General features: G+C 40.4%; 1 protein-coding gene across 4 annotated transcripts in view; it reads left to right on the plus strand.

Annotated features, from left to right (window-relative positions):
• The window catches only part of RGL1 (ral guanine nucleotide dissociation stimulator like 1), a 257,097-nt gene that overhangs the window by 167,162 nt on the left and 71,966 nt on the right, over window positions 1–17,969 (plus strand). For all 4 annotated transcript variants that reach the window (XM_010988516.3, XM_010988518.3, XM_064478083.1 and 1 more), the window contains one exon: window positions 8,189–8,397. In XM_010988516.3, the coding sequence (XP_010986818.2) occupies window positions 8,189–8,397 (209 nt within the window). The remainder of the gene's footprint in view (window positions 1–8,188; window positions 8,398–17,969) is intronic.

Below are 17,969 nucleotides of genomic sequence, written 5' to 3' on the forward strand. Positions count from 1 at the left end.
TTGGTTTTCTTACCATGCCCTAGATTGGATCACCTGATAGCGTTCTTGAAAGATCCCTGCTCGTTCTATTGGTTGCCAGTTCTGCAAGCCCGTGGCGTAGGGACAGTCCCTATGCCAAACACAGCCCTGAGGGGTATAGTGCTTGCCAGAGGCTTTGTGTCCCAGGGCTTTGTGGGAACTGTAAAGTTAAACTACATTTGAGCTTATAAGTCCACATAGACAGGAAAGATTTCGTTTTGGAGGGGGAAAGGGGCAAGCTGGATAGATAGAGTCTTCACTTGAATTCTGAATTCTGGGGAAGTAATGGTTTTGCTGGTGTTTTGATAATGGGGCTTGATTTTTATGCTTATAATAGGTGATAATGATAGTGGAAACTAAATGTTTACTTTGCTTAAAACTGAACGAATCCCATAGGAAAGTGGGGACGATAAGAGATGCCGAATGAGAATCAAACTAGTGACTAAATCGGGGAGCATCTGGCAGCTCCCGGCCCACCCAAGGATTGGTGAAGGAGCACTTCACGTCCCAGCAGGAGATAAAGCCCCACGGAGCTGTCTGGGGGGCTGATGGAGGGCTGGAAAGGCTTCTGGGCGGTGGGGAAGACTTGCCATTCACAGCAGGCATCATTCACAGAGAGTATTAGGTCACACAGAAGCGTGCTACCCCCTGCTGACCTTTTCAGACAGAGGTTGGCTGGACTGCACAAAAGTAGGATGAATTCCAGAAAGCCAAGGGCACCTGTGAACCTGTGACCTCAGGACAGGAAGACATCGGGCACTTGAGGTCTGAATGTGAGAGAAAGGAGGGAATTGTGACTTCTGCAAGTTCACCCTGGACACTGAAAGCTGTTTGTGACGATTTGTGATGTAATTTGGTACATGCAACAGTGACTAATTAATTAATTAATTAATCAATGCTCTCATAGACATAATGTTTTATTTCTATACACATTTGGAGAAATTTACCTATATGTACTGTTCATTGTTTCTAAGAACAGTTTAGAGCTTTAGCTTTTTAAACTTACATAGTTATCAAAGGAATAAAGCCAACTAGTAAAGAAGAATCAACAGAATGCAGTAATCCAATCATAAAGGACAGTCAGATGTGCCTACACATATTCAATAATTCAGTCCTCTAAGTTATAAATAATTAGTTCATTTGTGTCCCTTTTTTTTAGATTCCACATATATGAGGTATCATATGGCATTTTTCCTTCTTTTCCTGGCTTACTTCACTTGGTATGCAATCTCCAGGTCTATCCATGTTGCTGCATATGGCATTATTTTATTCTTTTTTATGGCTGAATAGTATTCTATTGTATAAATATACCACAACTTCTTTATCCAGTCATCTGTTGATGGACATTTGGGTTGTTTCCATGGCTTGGCTATTGTAAACAGTGCTGCTATGAACATTGGGGTGCAGGTGTCTTTTTGAATTATATTTTCCTCTGGGTATTCACCCAGGAGTGGGATTGCTGGATCATATGGTAGGTCTAATTGTCGTTTTTTAAGGAACCTCCATACTGTCCTCCACAGTGGCTGCACCAATTTACATTCCCACTAGCAGTGTAGGAGAGTTCCCTTTTCTCCACACTCTCTCCAGCATTTGTTGTTTGTAGACTTTTTAATGATGGCCTTTCTGGCTGGTATGAGATGGTATCTCATTGTAGCTTTGATTTGCATGTCTCTAACAGTTAGTGATGTTGAGCATCTCTTCACGTGCTTCTCAGCTGGCCATTTGGATGTCTTCTTTGGAGAGAAGTCTTTTTAGGTATTTTCTGCCCATTTTTTGATTGGGTTGCTTGTGTTTTTGATATTAAGGCACATGAGAACAGGACTATTTTAGTTTAAACCTCTCTCCCCTGCTGCAGCTCTAAAGCCTTGAATGTTTCAGAATAGCATGTGATTTCTTCATTTTGCAAAACTGATGACCAAGACATTGAAACTAAGTTATTGCCCTATGTCCCATAGGACACTGGCTTCAGAAAGGGAAACAGAGGCCGGATTCATTCAAAACCTCTTAATCATCAGCATTCTGAGTTTCAAGCAAAAAAGTAGCATATAAAAATGAAGTTATTTTTCTTGGAAAATGTAGCCTGCAAACTCCCTAAAATCCACTTAATTTTTGAATCTGCCTCCTTAAAGCCTCTGGAATCCTTAAAGGAAGACCAGAATGTCAGGGGTCTGCGTCAGAGAAGATCTGGTCTGTTGTGGGTGAACACTGGGCGGAGCAGATTCACAGTCAGGAGGACCACCATTTCTTGGGAGATGGAAAGCACAACTTCCTGTTTCCCCGGGAGCGTGCCCCTGGACTCTGCGGGGGATCTAGGAAACCCCGCTGAGACAGGTCGGCGGCCGGGGCGGGTTCCTGTGTGATGATACACTGACCCTTGTTTGCTGTTGCAGCTCTCTTAGCATTTTCCTGCAGATGAAGGTGCTCATCATAGAATCCGACTACATCCTAACACGAACTTCAAGCAGAGTCAACTTTGGGGATCTTGTCTCTCTCTCTCTTGTTTTTTTTTCTTTAGAGCACATTCATTTGTCAGGCACGTGCTCCTCTGGCCGCTCTTCCCTCACGTGGCTGCTGTCTTCTTAGTTCAGGGGCATCGTTTTCTATCTTCAGTAGGGTCAGAGATCACGGGGACAACATAGGCACCTTAACTGGAGTGGCCCCCGAAAGGGAAAAATGACCTACCAGTATGCAGTCTCTTGAATTGAGAGTTGACATGATCTGAGAGGGACTCCCAGGCAGTGGTGTGCTGATAAATCATCTCTCCGGACCAAACGCCCTGACTTGCCACCAGTTTCACCAGTTTCCATGGTGTAAGGATTTCCACCATGGCCAGGTTCGCATACCAACATGCTGTCATTGAGCACAGATTTGAGAAGGTGTGAACAGTTGGCAGGCGGGACAGGCTGGCCCCAGAGTGCTCCTGGCTAGACCTCAATACGTTTGCATGATCAGATGGAAGGCGCAGATGTTGGCATGTATGTGAACCTGGCAGTGAAGGTTTCTTCTGGGTTCTCTGCCCAGAAAAGCTACCACAGATCAGGTGAGTGTAAACTCACATGTGCCGGTGCTTCTCCTAGCGCTGACGTCTTTGCTCTTGGAACCCTCTTAACTTGGGTATTCTTGCAGATGGCATCCTTGGCCCTCTTCTCTTTCCTGTTCTGCACGCTCTGCCTGGAAGAGTGAAGCCATTTTAATTGATGTAACTCCTACATGTTTCCATTTGAGACCCCTCTCCGCAGCTTTTGGATTCTGATTGCCTCTAGGACCGTAACATTGGAAAATTCCAAAGATGCTTCAATTTTTACATTTTTAAAAGTGGAACTCAGTGCTTCTGCCTCACCAAAATCTGGCCTCCCCTCCTCAATTTTCTTTCATGAGGGTGGCACCATTATCTTTCCAGTCACCTTCAGATGCCACCTCCCTGTTGGGTCCCTCCTGGTTCTTTCATGATGTCTGCCTCTCTCTCTACTGTTTTACTCACACTGCATCATAATGGTTTCTTTGTGTCTGTTTCCTCCCCCAGACTGAACACCCTGGGTGTCAGAACTGTGTACTATTTACCTTACATCTCTACTGCCTTGGATGGTTCCCGGCACCTGGTATCATTTAGTTCATGTGTGGCTGAGTAAGTAGGTGAATAGATGAGAGAACCCTTCTCTACCCTTTGTATGCGTTTAGCAGAGGGCTGCCAAACTTAGCAGATGAAAATACAGGATGCCAAGTTAGTTTGGAAATTCCGATCAATAATTTTTCCATATGAGTAGGTACTAAATACTGCACGGGACATACTTTTGCTCCCAAATTATTCAATTATTTGTTATTTTTCTGAAATTAGTATTTAACTGGGTGTCCTGGCAACCCTAACCTAGCAAAAAAAGAAGTCAGTTGACACCCAAAGTAGAAGTTGACACAGTGCAGAAGCTCACACCGAGCCTGACGCCACATGGCCTGGGGTTCGTACAGACTATGCCTTACTTTTCTGAACGTCCCACGTGTAAGTAACTCTCCATGCTCAGATACACTGCCCTTCCCATAACGTTCTGCTGTGTGCCTTTACTTCCACATATTTTTTCTTTGCCTGGTGAAGACATTTAATCTCTATGTATTTGGGCAACACGGACAGATGATCAGTTGACTTGTGAGTTGTTTCTGGCATCTCCTATCCTGGGGTGGTTTCTTGTTACTGGATGGTGGTTGTAGGGCATTTGAATAGGAAATGTCAAATGTCCCCTTGGTGTTCTGGGATGAATGGTCAGATGGCGACGTGTTCTGTAAAACCCTGGCTCTGGGTTTCAGGTTTTCTTAGGAAGTTATGACTCGAATAGTGTTCACTGTTGACGTTTGGCTCAGGTCAGGACGCCTGAGAACTGATGTACTGAAGGCTAAGCCTGACGGGGGGAAGGACTCCATACCGTCTCCAGTCTCATGAGGTTGTTTACTTAACACATTCCCTGTGGAAGTATCAGATGACTAAAGGATTATTTTGATTGAAGGAAAAAAAAATTTTTTTCAGATTAGGCGCACCCAAGTTGTGAACAGTGTGTGTTTTAGAAGGTGAAAGTATATTTCTCAGTGACTGGAAGCAGAATTGAAATATGGCACATTTCATCTCTCACATACTCTCTCTCCTGTCCCCCTCGTGTCCAAATCGGTAATTATGGAAATTCCATGACTTGGACAGTTGGGCAGAATTTTAGATATTTACCCCACAGGAGTCAGCTGTGTTCTCTTAGGAAAAGCTGAATTCTAATGGCAGAAGGATTGGCCAAAAAAACAATCATGAAACATTTTTGTGGCCTCAGTATCAGTGATCTTGTCAGTAAAGCGATGGTCTCTGATTAAATCCAGATTGAGCTGTTTCCTGTTAGCGTGCTAACCCAGAGGGCAGGCTCAGTGCCCCATGCCCTGCTCTCTGTGTCTGGGTTAGTTTGCCAAGGCTCTCCCCCCCACCTCTCCCAACTATTCTTTTAAACTAGAATTCAAAGGTATTGAGATATTACAAACAAAAACAGATCCTAAAATCTCTTGAAAGGGTCATGTAGCTATTGAATATTTTGCTGCAAAAATGAAACTTAAATTTTAGCTTCTCCAGTCTGACCGTAAGGTGTAGTATCTTTTTTGTGGTTCACTTTTGTATATTTTATTTCCAAATAATTCCAAGCAGATAATTACAACATTTTTATTTTCTAAAAATGTACTTTATTTGAATGTTGATCAATTAAAACTCATCTTCAGAAACCTGGTCTTCCCCCTGCTACAGCAAATAGATGCTAGGGTGCTTAGCAAATGTGCAGAAAATGACATTAAGCCAGTGCTCTGACACCTCCCCATGCGTTGTAAATTTTTGTGAGGGTGACTTTAGGCATCAGAGCAGTTCCCAGACTTCATTTATGACATTGCCATGCTCACTCTTTGCACTTAGAGAATAATTTTTAAAATAGAAATATTCATAATACTCTATTAGTTCAAGCATGGTTCTTCCTAATGTACAGATGCGAATATTGAGGAACAGCAACCATTAAAGGGACTTCTGAGGCTTAGGCGTGCACGTTGAGATTTTTTTTTTTCAGAGTGAAAGGAAGACTGAAAGGAAGCGACTGGGTTAATGAGCAACGAGATTCCATTCCCAAGGGGGAGCCTTGGCTTCCTGCCAAATCTCCTTTCTGGCAGGAAAAGGGACCCACTTCATCAGGTTCTTTGACAAGCACTTTTCTCTGTGTTTGACTTTTTCGCCACATCCCTGCTTAGGGAAAAATTAGTTCTTTTAAATAGTTACTACTTTCAGTAAGAAAAGATTTAGCTTTTAAAGTGGAATTTGCGTTGTGAGTAAAATAAGAATCGTTTAATTACAAAACAGTTTGGTGAGGGAGCGCTGCCACTGTCCCACGTTAAGGAAGCTTGATTTAGAGTCAGAGCTTGAGCATCCATAGAAACTGAGAAGTCACCATTCCTTTTGTTTTTGTTGTTAACATTTGACATTGAGGCATATTTCTAAACCATACTTTTAAATATTATCCGGTTGCTAACTATTTTGACCAGATTTTTTGAAGCGACAAAGTAAAACACATAAAACACTCCTAAATTTTGTATTGAAGAAAAAGATCAAAGGAATATAGATGTATGAAGATAAAAATTAACATTTTATTTTTAGAATGTCTTGATTTTTCTTTTTTTTTAAGTGAAAGGGGGCAAATGCGAATTAATTTTTAAATACATCTCAGTGTCTTACGACGCTAACATTTTCCAAAGAAGGTTCACTCTAATGTTATGCAAGATGCCCTGAGACTGAAGGGAAATCCATTAGGAAATGTCATCTACCGTATCTTTCTCTTGGAATTTTATAACATGTTAGCATTTTAAAGACTTGAAGAAATTCTGCAGCAAAGAAATATATTTGACCTCGTTTAACTCTCAAGTTCCCAAACCTGACCACAGGGCTTTTTGTTTTGGAGCTAGTGTTTACAGCACACCCTTAGGACAACACTGTACCTAGTAATTTAAAATGTAGTTAAACTTTGAAACCATGTATCTTTTTCATTTATTGTTTCCAGTTAAAGTTAACTGAAGCTCCTGGAAGACAGGTGGGTACTGATAGTCCTAAAACTACACACAGAGAGAGAAAGAGTAATTGTTAAGCCAGGATCCGAGTCCACAGTCCTAAGGGGCCTAAAGAAACGTTCAGTATTTCACCTGAACCAGATTCCTTTCCTTAGTAAACTCAAAGTATCTTTCAAAATTAAATAAAGAAATAAAAGCCACCCACCACATATGCTGGAGTCTTAGTATTAATTCCTGCTAGCAGTTAGCCGTGATGACAGTAAGCTATTCTAAGCCCCTTCTAAAAGTGATGGCCTCCACTCTGGTCTTAATGGAATGCAGTCTTGCCTGCTAATTTCCTTCTAGTGGTTTAACTTCCAACAGGCCCAGCGAAGGAAGAGCAAACATGCTGCTTAAAGCATCATGTCATCATTTAGAGATTTGATTCTCTCTTTTCCCCTCCCTTTCTTTAATTTTCACGTGTCTGATTGTTTCAATTCAGCACCATCCAACGTAAAACAATACCAAACGAACACTTCAGGGACGTCGCCTGGTGATTGTTTGGATCACTTAGAATGATTATTTGCTTTCAGGAAGGATCCTCTCCATAGGCCATCTTCCCCTAGCGCCTGTGAAGGGCAGGTTGAACTCTGAAAATCGAATCGCTGTAGGATTTGTTAGGTACAGGTTTATTGCGGCGTGTAAGGCACACCCATGTTTTTCTTCAGTTTAATTCTCTTCCCTCATACTCAGTTTTTAAGCTTCACAGATTTTATCACTAATCAGTTTTTAAATAGTATGGTTTATGTTCCCAACGTGCAGGTATACCTATGAATATTAGTCACGGTGTCCTTCTCATGTGATGGGTACTTTTGATGAGCAAATAAATGTCTTCTCTTGTCCATCGCAAGTCTCCAGAAGGCGGGGGTCATGCACCCACCTACCCTTTCCGTTACTTATCAGAGGTTAGCCGAGGCCTGTTTGGTGCGGCCCCTTCTCAGCCATCTCTGCTGACTCCTGGTGATGCTGAGTCAGAACGTATCCTGCCTTCCGAGGACGGTCGCGCATCACATCACGGTCAGATCTCCCTGCTTTTCCGTGGAGAACACACTCCTTCCATGGCTGATTTTTTTTGTTTCAAGCTATCAACATGATGTCACCTGGTTTACCCAAATCTAAAAGTTACAAAATCAGCTCTCCAAAGCCAGTACGAGCCGGTTCCAGCACACCAGTGTAGGAGCTGTCTTTGAGAATGAGTCTGAAAACTTTACTGTGGAACACTGCAAAAGGGAATGACTGAGAACATTTGCTAAACTCAGTCCTGGGGTCATAGAAAACATTCTTGACAGAATGCGCCAGCAACCTAGTCCTTGGTAGGGAAGTACGTAGGAGCAGATGTAACGTCTGCGGAGTAAGACCTCTGCTTCTAGAGAGGAAGGGAACGCACGTATCACCTCTGCAGCCCTACTCCCGTCCCACTCTCCTGTGCCCACAGGTGAGAGGTTTGCCTCACCTGACTTGCAGGGAAATTAAATCACAGCAAAGGGAAAATGTGACAGGCCATACCTCAGCTACTGCAGTGTTTTCAGGTTTACTTTCATTTCCTGATGATGCTCGTGAACTTGTTGTACAGGTTGAAGGGGACCAGCTTCCTCCGGGACATACAGTCAGTCAGTACGAGACCTGTAAGATCAGGACCATCAAAGCTGGCACCCTGGAGAAGCTTGTGGAGAACCTGCTGACGGCCTTCGGGGACAATGACTTCACCTATATCAGCATCTTCCTGTCGACGTACAGAGGCTTTGCCGCCACCAAAGATGTGCTGGAGCTGCTGCTGGACAGGTAGGACCCTGCAGGGTGCGAGCGGTGACAGGACCTCAGGCGCGCGGCCCTGCATCCCCTGCACCTGATGTGCCGGACAGATGCACAGGGAAGGAGTAGCCAGGAGGAACGCCCTTTGGAACTAAGGGCGTGAAGACTATTCACAGTCAGTTTCTGGTGAAAATATCTCAAAAAAAAAAAAAAATCTGTGAAAGGGTTAGGAGTATATACCGGAAATCTAGTCTCAGTTGCTTGTAGATTTTGGTTGCTATTTGCCACCCTAAAATTGTCTCCCCAGTTTTATAATTTTATATAATTCCAGTAAAGAATCAGCTAACCAGGAATCTTCCTAGGTTGTTGTGGGAATTAAACATGCTAAGTGTGTGGAGTATGGAGCTCAGTGTTAGACCCATAGGAAGTGGCCAGGGGACAGTGGCTGTGATGGTGACGACGGTGCTGTTGGTAACTGTTAACAGTCACCTCGCCATGCACTGGCTGCTTTATGGATGTGCACGTAAATATCTTCCTTGATCTGTGTCATTAAGTCACGGGTTACACAGAATAAATAGATCAGTGTACATTATAATTCACACATTGATAATTGTATTTTCCCCCACTGTTTTTGTTTTGCTTGTAATTAAACTTGGTCTTTTAAAAAATTACTATTAAATTGACTTGATATTGGGAGGAAAAAGACTGTCAGCCAGACAGATGTTTTAGGACCATGGATATCCTCGCCCAAACTCTTATATTCTGGGGTTTCATAAGGAAGCAAGGGAGATGAGGGGTTTTTGTTGGAGTTAGTGAATATTGATTTTTAGTAGATCTTTTAATTTTGAAAGTAATGCTTGCTCCTGTTAAAAATTCTTATACCATAGAAAGGTATAAAAAGAAACTTTAATGTTTTCTCATATTGCTACTTTTTCCTAAATAACATTTATCAGGTTTTTTTTTTAAATATGTGGAAGTAGAAAGAAAAAAATTAAACAGACAAGGGCAGACTTTAATCTAATTATGACACATATTAACATTTAAAAAATATAAGTAATTCTTGTACATAGTGAAAAGTTTAAATGATTCAGAAAATTATAAAAATGAAAAGTAAACATTTCTATTTCCCCAAGTACCATTCCCAGTCTCACTCTTCTTCGATAACTGTAAATTATTCCTTCTGTATTATCCCCCAGTTTTTCTGTGTGTATATAAGTGTATGTGTATATATTTTTATTTATATATGATGTTTATCATATATACAGTATGAATAGAGTCATAGCACACATGCAACATTCTTTTTTTCGCTTATTTGTATCTTGGAGATTTTTTCAGTAAGATCATTAACATACATAAAGGGCTTAGAACAGTGGCCGGCATATTGAAAACTCAAGAACTGTAAGTTATTGTTCTTTTCAAATCAGCACATACAGATTAGCTATATTCTTTTGAGTGGCTTTATGGTATTCTATGGTTGGAGAGTTAAGCTCTCTCCAGTTTCTTAATTTGTTTCTAAACTTTTAAACAAGGCTGTGAAGAGTGTCTTTGAGTATGTTTTCTAAGAGCTTGTTTGAGAATTCCATAGGATCATTTCATAGAAGAGTGGTTGATGGGTCCAAGTAGATGAGCATTTTAAAGTGTGAAAGCTGTTGCTAGACTGCCCTCCAGAAAGCTGCACCAAACACACCCTGTCCACGAGAATGAGAGTGTCTGTTCCTTCTTTTCCCTCCGCCCTTGCCAACTGTGGGCATTCTCATCTCTACCGTGGGAGCGGACCCTACTGTGATCTGTCCATTGAGAAGTAGCTCATTATTTTTATATTTATGTTTCTTACATTTATGAGTGAGGTTTAGCATGTTTTAAAATACTTGCTGGGCATGTATGTTTTCTGTGAGCTCTCTTTTCACGTCCTTTTCTTATTTTTTTCTTGGACTACTATTGTCTCATTACTGACCACTTAATTGTAACTCTTCATAGATTAACAACATTAAAGCTTTTTCTTCTTATCATATGTTGGAAATATTTTTTTGCTAATGTGTTCCTTGGTTATAAAAGTTGTTGACAAATATTCTTTTCAATGAAGACATTAAAAATGCTTTTTATGCAGTCCTGTCAGTCTTAAGAAAGGCCTTTAATAAGTTCTGTTATGATGTGACTAAGGTTACTGATAACAGTGGGTTTTTCTTAAGAAATTTTCCTCACAGATGCATACAGAGTGCAGTCGTTTGGATCAATGATTCTTCATATGTTCACTTTCAGGAACATTCACAAAATATCTGCCCTTTATCACGCATTGATCCTGTTAGCTCTGGACTTCAGCACAGGTGGGGAGTTCTGCAGTGTTTTTGCATAGCAGCACTTAAAATGCTAAGCCCGGAGCACACACCTGTGGGATTAGTGAGTCATTTCCTTCATAGTTTGTTTGCTTGCAAAATACCTCATACCTCTAAACAGAAACTGAAGAATTGTGTGAATTTTCTTTTTGCTATTTTATATTTATTAAAAAAGACGCAGTGTGCTAACTGTTGGCAGGCAGAATGAGGAAATACGTCAACACATCAGAAACTCCTCCAGGTTTTCCTTGGAATGGTAACCTCTTCTGCTCATGGGGTGACCCCACTGCTGATGGGCCACAGATGTTCACAGTCAGCAAGGGAGCGTGCACGGATCCCAGCTGCGTGTCACAGTGGGCACACACACAGGAACAGGAGTGTTTAGTCTGATTCACGTACATCCAGCTTCTATTTGATGATTAAAAAAAAAATCTTCTGCTTGTTCTCCTACCATAGTGGGTAGACATTTTTTTTTAATTTTTAAAATATTACTCGATGACAGTCGTTAAATAACAGAATCAACATGAATTCCAATTATGTTCAATCCAAACTACCATTTAAGGTATAACCGAATGAAGAGATAAGATATATCTTGAACCATTTAGATGGGCCAAGCCTCGACCTTGAGTTTAATCGCATAGTCACGTCCTTTGTTTGATTCTGACATGAGTGTAATCAACATGTACTGAGTGTCTATAAAATGCCCTGTGTTCTGCAAGACACCGTGTGGGTGAAGCAGAAATGTGAGACCTGGTATGTTCTCACCCTTGTGAACTTACTGGGAAGCTGCTGGGACTTCCCGCCCAGGGCCCCTCACTTGTAGTGCCCTCTGCATAATTTATATTCATCATTTTATACGCTTCGTCTTACAGAGGCCCCCTCAAGTCATGTATACTTGCCCTAGAAAACTGAGATCCATCCCTGAGAACTTAATATTTTACTGCAAAAGAGAATTACATTCAGAAAACAGGTAGACAGCTATGCAAGACTGTGTAAAAATGAGCTCTGACATTTTCTACAAAAGTTCAGAGGAATAAATCCCACTTGTTTTGCTTCCTATGCAGAAATTTGGAATTGTTCATATATGTTCATAACTTCAACATGAATGTTTTTTCCTCACTCCATTTCCCACTCCCTCTTAGATTTTGTGGCCGAGTGTTAATCTTTGATTTTAAGCAAAATGCAGATCGTCTGCAACACTGGGTTCTTGAATTGGTCGTTGGGAGTTTTAATGCCTATGATTGGGAGGTAAGCAACTAAGATGCATAAATTTACCTTTCTGAAGATAAGCTAACTATACTATTTTCTTGTTAGAAAATTGTGGTGACTTGTTTATGGCTATTTAGTATTCTTACGTGATTTTTAAAAAATGAACCCTCTTGGCTTCTTAATAGTAGATTGCTCATCCTTTGTGAAATTAACACCAAGGAGTTATTCTAGGATGTGCTCATTCTAACCAGTCAAGAATGGATTGCAGGCAGATGCTGTGGTATTTTTTTCCCACCAGAGCAAAGTGTATTTAAAGTTAAACTTTGATTTTTCTTAAGACGTCCACTCGTGTGGCTTTTCTCATACGGAACTGTTCATTTTCTGGGATTTAAAAACATTGTTAATAGTTTTTTTTTTTTTTTTTTTATTCTGCCAATGTGAGCCTTTGTGGTTGACCAGTGGACGGTGGCTTGAAGTCCTGTTTGGCTAATCCCTTGTGTTTGCTTTGTCCCTTACTTGGGGGTGATCAGCAGTTAATAAGAAGCCCTGTTTTCCGTGCTTCTCACTGTGGCGCAGAGTTAATTCTAGGGCTCACTGGCTTCCCTTCTACCTAAGAGTAAGTTTCTGCATTGTGGTTCAGCTATTTGTGTTGGGGCTTTGAAATTTTATATTTTTCTAACTTTAAACATAACATTTCACTTGAAAATACATTCTTCCCACCGCACCATTAAAAAAAAAAAAAAGTGAGGAAGTTAGATACCGCTGAAAATACCCAGCCTCAACTGTTGGGAGGAGCCTGCTCCAGCTGGGGGGCCTCACTGAGGACCGTGGCACGTCCGCACAGGTGTCTAGATTCTTCCTCAGACAGCCCTCCCATTAGCTAGTTTGGGGCTCTTGCTTGGCCATTCTTTCTCTGATGCCAGAAATGAGCAGAGCACCAAGGTCAAGTGGACTAGGGCTCCAGAAACTTGCTGAGTCACCCGTGGCACTCGGGCCACAGTTTGGAAGGGACTGAGTAGCAATCTGAATTTCCCTTCATTTTAAGTGAATTCTCCCACTGGAGGGCTTTCGGAGAGGATGGAGGTCGAAGCCCTCCATAAACACTCTGCTTTAAGACCAGACTGACTTGAATTTGCTTGCTTAGGTCACAGAGAGGAGATTCATTCAGTGGCTCTTCCAGCTTGTTTCTTCCTCCCGTGTTTGATTGCCATGCATTTTCACAGACTTTGTCTTATTTAGTTCATTCATCATTACCTGCATGTTCACCAATAAGAAAATTGAGGCTCAGAAACATTCAGTCTTAGAGGCGGAGCTGTAATTAACACCTACCTCTTTCTGACTTGGATGCTCTTTGCAAGCACGCCAGGTCACCTCCCACGGTTTGTTAACGTCACTTTTAAAGGAAGGGTGACTTGGGTCTCCTGCTTGGGTGTCCTTTTCTCTGTTACCTCAGTTGCTTTTCCTGGGAAGCTGCATTTCCTGTGGGATACTCCCTTCGCACAGTTGTGAGCAGCTCACTTGCACATCAATGCTTCTGTTCACTTAGCCATTCAGATGATATTTACCAAGTGTTTAATATCTACCATGCACTGTGCAAGGTGCTGTGCATAAAGTGATGGACAGACCAATTCTGACTCCTGCCCTCTTCATGCTTCATGGCTGAGAGAAACATTAAATAAGTAGACAAATAAATGTGTATAATTAAAATCGATACAATCTTCGGGAGGTAAGAGCTAGGCTCTGTGACACAGACAACGAGAGGATTTTTTGCGGGGTGGGGGGTGGAGAGGAGGTATTTCCAAAACAGAAGTGGATATTGGCCAGCGGTCTGAGGTGGTTAGATATGTCATGGGTCATCAAGGTTGCTGTTGGGTTGATGTGAATGGACTGTTTCTGTTTGGTGTACTCAGACCAAATCCCCTGATGTGAATCCACTACTTGCCAAAGAGAACTCTTCTGGGAGGGTAGATATACAGAAAATGCAGAAACTTGAGAGGGTTTATGCAAATATATATATACTCCTATGAGGATAATAATGTAAAATCTATATTTTCTTTTCTTTTTTTTTAATTTAATTTTTATTTATTGTTAGGGGAGGTACTGGGAATTGAACCCAGGACCTTCGGCATGCTAAGCATGCACTCTACCTCCGAGCGGTACCCCACCCCCAAATCCTGGAGTAGTAACACCTTCTTCTGTAAAAGGTGATGTACCAATAACCAGCAAGGGCGGAGCTGCCCTTGCCAGTGAAGCCACTTCCTGCACAGCATAGAGAAGGCGAGCAAATAGAAAGCTTGAAAACATTTTTATTTATCTCCATAGATTTTGTTGTAAATGCCAAACATGATTCCTTTTTCTTTCAGAGGTGTAGGATATTTTACGGGAAAAGCAATTTTCCTGTCTTTTGGTCATGAGATTTATGCCTGAGGTACAGGAATGGTTAAGAGCATGGGCTTGGGAGTCAGAAAACGGATTTGACCCGAGTTTTGCACCCCTTAGTGGCTCTGCAACATTGGGCGAGCCTTTTTATCTTACTAGCTTTGGTTTTCTTACCTATAAAATGAATGAAAAATAACCCTAATTTGTAGGATTATTATGACGGTTAAGCTTGATAATACAAAGGCCTTAGTATAGTGGCTGGCAAGTATTAAGTGCTTAAGAGATTACCATCCCCTTGTTTTCCTTTGTTCATGGCACTTACCGCTATTTGAAATTACCTTTCTTGTTTATCGTGCTTATTTCCTGGTCGCCTCTCCTACTCAGAGACCATGTCTGTTGCTCACTGCTGTACCCTTAGAGAGGAACAGGACCTGGCAGTAGGTGCTGAGGAACCATTTGTCTAACAAATAAATCATGGTTATTATTGTTCATGCCTATTATGAGCAGGTACATTGGAAGATTCGCCAGTGAACATTACCCAGCCTCTGCCTACGTTTAGTAGGAGAGACAAATAAATCTGTAGACTCATACCATTACTGTCAAGGCAGTGAGGGCTCAATGTGTCCTTTTAAAAAAGATGGACTTTATTTTTCAGAGAAGTTTTAGGTTCACAGCGAAATTGAGTGGAAATTACAGGAACTTCCCATATACCTCCTGCCCCGTCCATGCCCCTCCACTATCAACATCCCCCACCAGAATGATACATTTGTTAAAATCATTGACACATTTTTATCACCCAGAGTTCATAGTTTACATTATGACTCACTCTTGGTGTTGTGCATTCTATGGGTTTAGACAAATGTATAATGACATGTATCCATCATTATAATATCACACAGAATTATTTTGCTGCCCTAAAAATCGTCTGTGCTCTGCCTGTTTACTTCCCTACCCCCACCCCAATCCCTGGCAATCATTGGTCTTTCTACTCTCTCCATGGTTTTGCCTTTTCCAGAATGTCATATAGTTGGAATCATACAGCATGTAGCCTTTTCAGATTGGCTTCTTTCATGTCGTAACATGCAATTTAGGGTCCTTCGTGTCTTTTCAGGGCTTGGTAGCTCATTTCTTTTTAGTGCTGAATAACCTTCATTGTCTGAATGGTCCAGAGTTGATTTACCCATTCACCTGCTATATGACATCTTGGTTGTTTCTGAGTTTTGGCAATTATGAAGAAAGGTGCTATAAACATCCATGTGCAGGCTTTTGTGTAGACATAAGTTTTCAGCTCCTCTGGATAAATACCAAGGAGCAAGAATTTTGGATCATAGGGGAAAAATATGTTTAGTTTTGTATGCAACTGTTAAAACTGTCTTCCAAAGTGGCGGTACCATTTTGCATTCCCACTAGCAGTGAGAGAGATTTCCTGTTACTCCACATCCTTGTTATTGTCAGTGTTTTGGATTTTTGCTATTCTAATAGGTATGTAATTGTATCTCATTGTATTTTTAATTTGCAGTTCCCTAATGACATGGAACATATGGAACATGTTTTCATATAGTATTTGTCATCTGTGTATCTTCTTTGGTGAGGTATCTGTTCAGGTCTTTTACTCATTTTTAGATTCTGTTGTTTGTTTTCTTATTGTTGAGTTTCAAGATTTCTTTATATATTTTGGATAAAACTCCTTTATCAGATGTGGTTTTGTTTTTTCGTTTTTTGTTTTTTTGGCAAATATTTTATCCAAGTCTGAAGCTTATTTTCTCATTCTCTTGACATTGTCTTTTGCAGAAATTTTTCATTTTAATGAAGTCCAGTTTATCAATTTTTTGTTTCATGATTTGTGCCTGTCTTGTATCTAGAAGATCATTGTCATACCCAAGGTCATCTAGGTTTTCTCCTACATTATTTTCTAAAAGTTTTATGTTTTACATTCAAGTCTGTGATCCATTTTGAATTAATTTTTATGAAATGTCCAAAGTTTGTGTCTACATTCATTATTTTGCATGAGGATGTCTAATTGTTCTGTCACCCATCATTTGTTGAAAAGACTATCTTTGCTCCATTGTGTTGCCTTAGCTCCTTTGTCAAAGATCAGTTGACTGTATTTATGCAGGTCTATTTCTGGACCCTATATTCTGTTCCATTGATCTCTTTGTCTTTCTTTTCACCAATACCACTGTGTCTTGATTACTGTAGTATTATAACATGTCTTGAAGTCAGGCAGAATCAGTTCTCTGACTTTATTCTTCAATATCGAGTTGGCTATTCTGGGTCTTTTGCCTCTTCACATAAACTTTATAATCAATTTGTCAAAATCCACAAAGTAACTTACTGGGATTTTGATTGGGATTGCACTGAATCTATATAAATCAAATTGGGAAGAAATGACATCTTGATAACATTGAGTTTTCCTATCCATGAACATGGAATATCTCTCCCTTTATTTAGTTCTTTGATAACTTTCATCAGAGTTTCGTAGGTTTTCTTATATAGATTTGTATATTTATATTTAGATTTATAGCTGAGTATTTTAATTTTGAGGGGGCACTGCTATAAAGGGTAATATGTTTTAATTTCAAATTCCACTGTTCATTGCTTGTATTTAGGAAAGCAATTGACTGTTGTATGTTAACCTTGTATTCTGCAGTCTTGCTGTATCTGCATATTAGTTTCAAAAGTTTTTAGTTGATTCTTTCAGGTTTTCTACATAGACAGTTGTGTTATCTGAAAAAATGACAGTTTCTTTCTTTCTTCACAATCTATACCTTTTATTTCCTCCTCTTGTCTTTTTGATTAGCAAAGACTTCCAGTGCAATGTTTAAAGGCAGTGTGAGAGGAAACATCCTTGTTAACTGGGAAGGCTTTGAGTTTCTAACAGTTGTGTATGATGTTAGCTGTAGAGTTTGTAGATGTTATTTATCAAGTTAAAGAAATTTCCCCCTATTCCTAGTCTGCTATGAGTTTTACTGTGAATGGATATTGGATTTTGTCATGTGTTTTTTTCTGCATCTGTTGATATGATCATGTGATTTTCCTTTTTCAGCCTGTTGATATGGTGGATTGCATTAACTGATTTTGAAATGTTGAACCAGCTTTGCATACTAGGAATAAATTCCTCTTGGTTGTGGTGTATAATTTTTTTTCATGTTGTTTGATTTAATTTGCTACTTTTTTCCTGAGGATTTTTGCATCTGTGTTCATGAGAGATCTTGGCCTGTAGTTTTCTTTTCTTATATCTTCGTCTGGTTTTGGAGTCCTTATAGGATGAGTTAGGAAGTAATCCCTCTGTTCGTATCTTCTGGAAGAGATTGTAGAGAATTGCTGTAGTTTCTTTACTAAATGTTTGGAAGAATCCACCGGTGAACCCATCTGGACATGGTGCTTTCTGTTTTGGGAGGTTACTGATTATTGACTCATTTCTTTAATAATATAGGTTTATTCAGTTTGTCTGTTTCTTCTCGTGTGACTTTTTTGTAGGTATAAATTTCTGACCTATATCATTTCCTATTCTGTGAACTTCTTTTAACATTTCTTGCAAGGCAGAGCTACTGGCAACAAATTCCCTCATATTTTGTTTGAGAAAGTCTTTATCTCTCCTTCACTTTTGAAGGATAATTTTGCAGAGTACAGAATCCTGGGTTGGTGGTTTTTTTCCTCTCAGTGCTTTAAGTATTTCAC

This window comes from Camelus dromedarius, chromosome 23, assembly GCF_036321535.1.
Source record: "Camelus dromedarius isolate mCamDro1 chromosome 23, mCamDro1.pat, whole genome shotgun sequence".
NCBI classification, from domain to species: Eukaryota; Metazoa; Chordata; class Mammalia; order Artiodactyla; family Camelidae; genus Camelus; species Camelus dromedarius.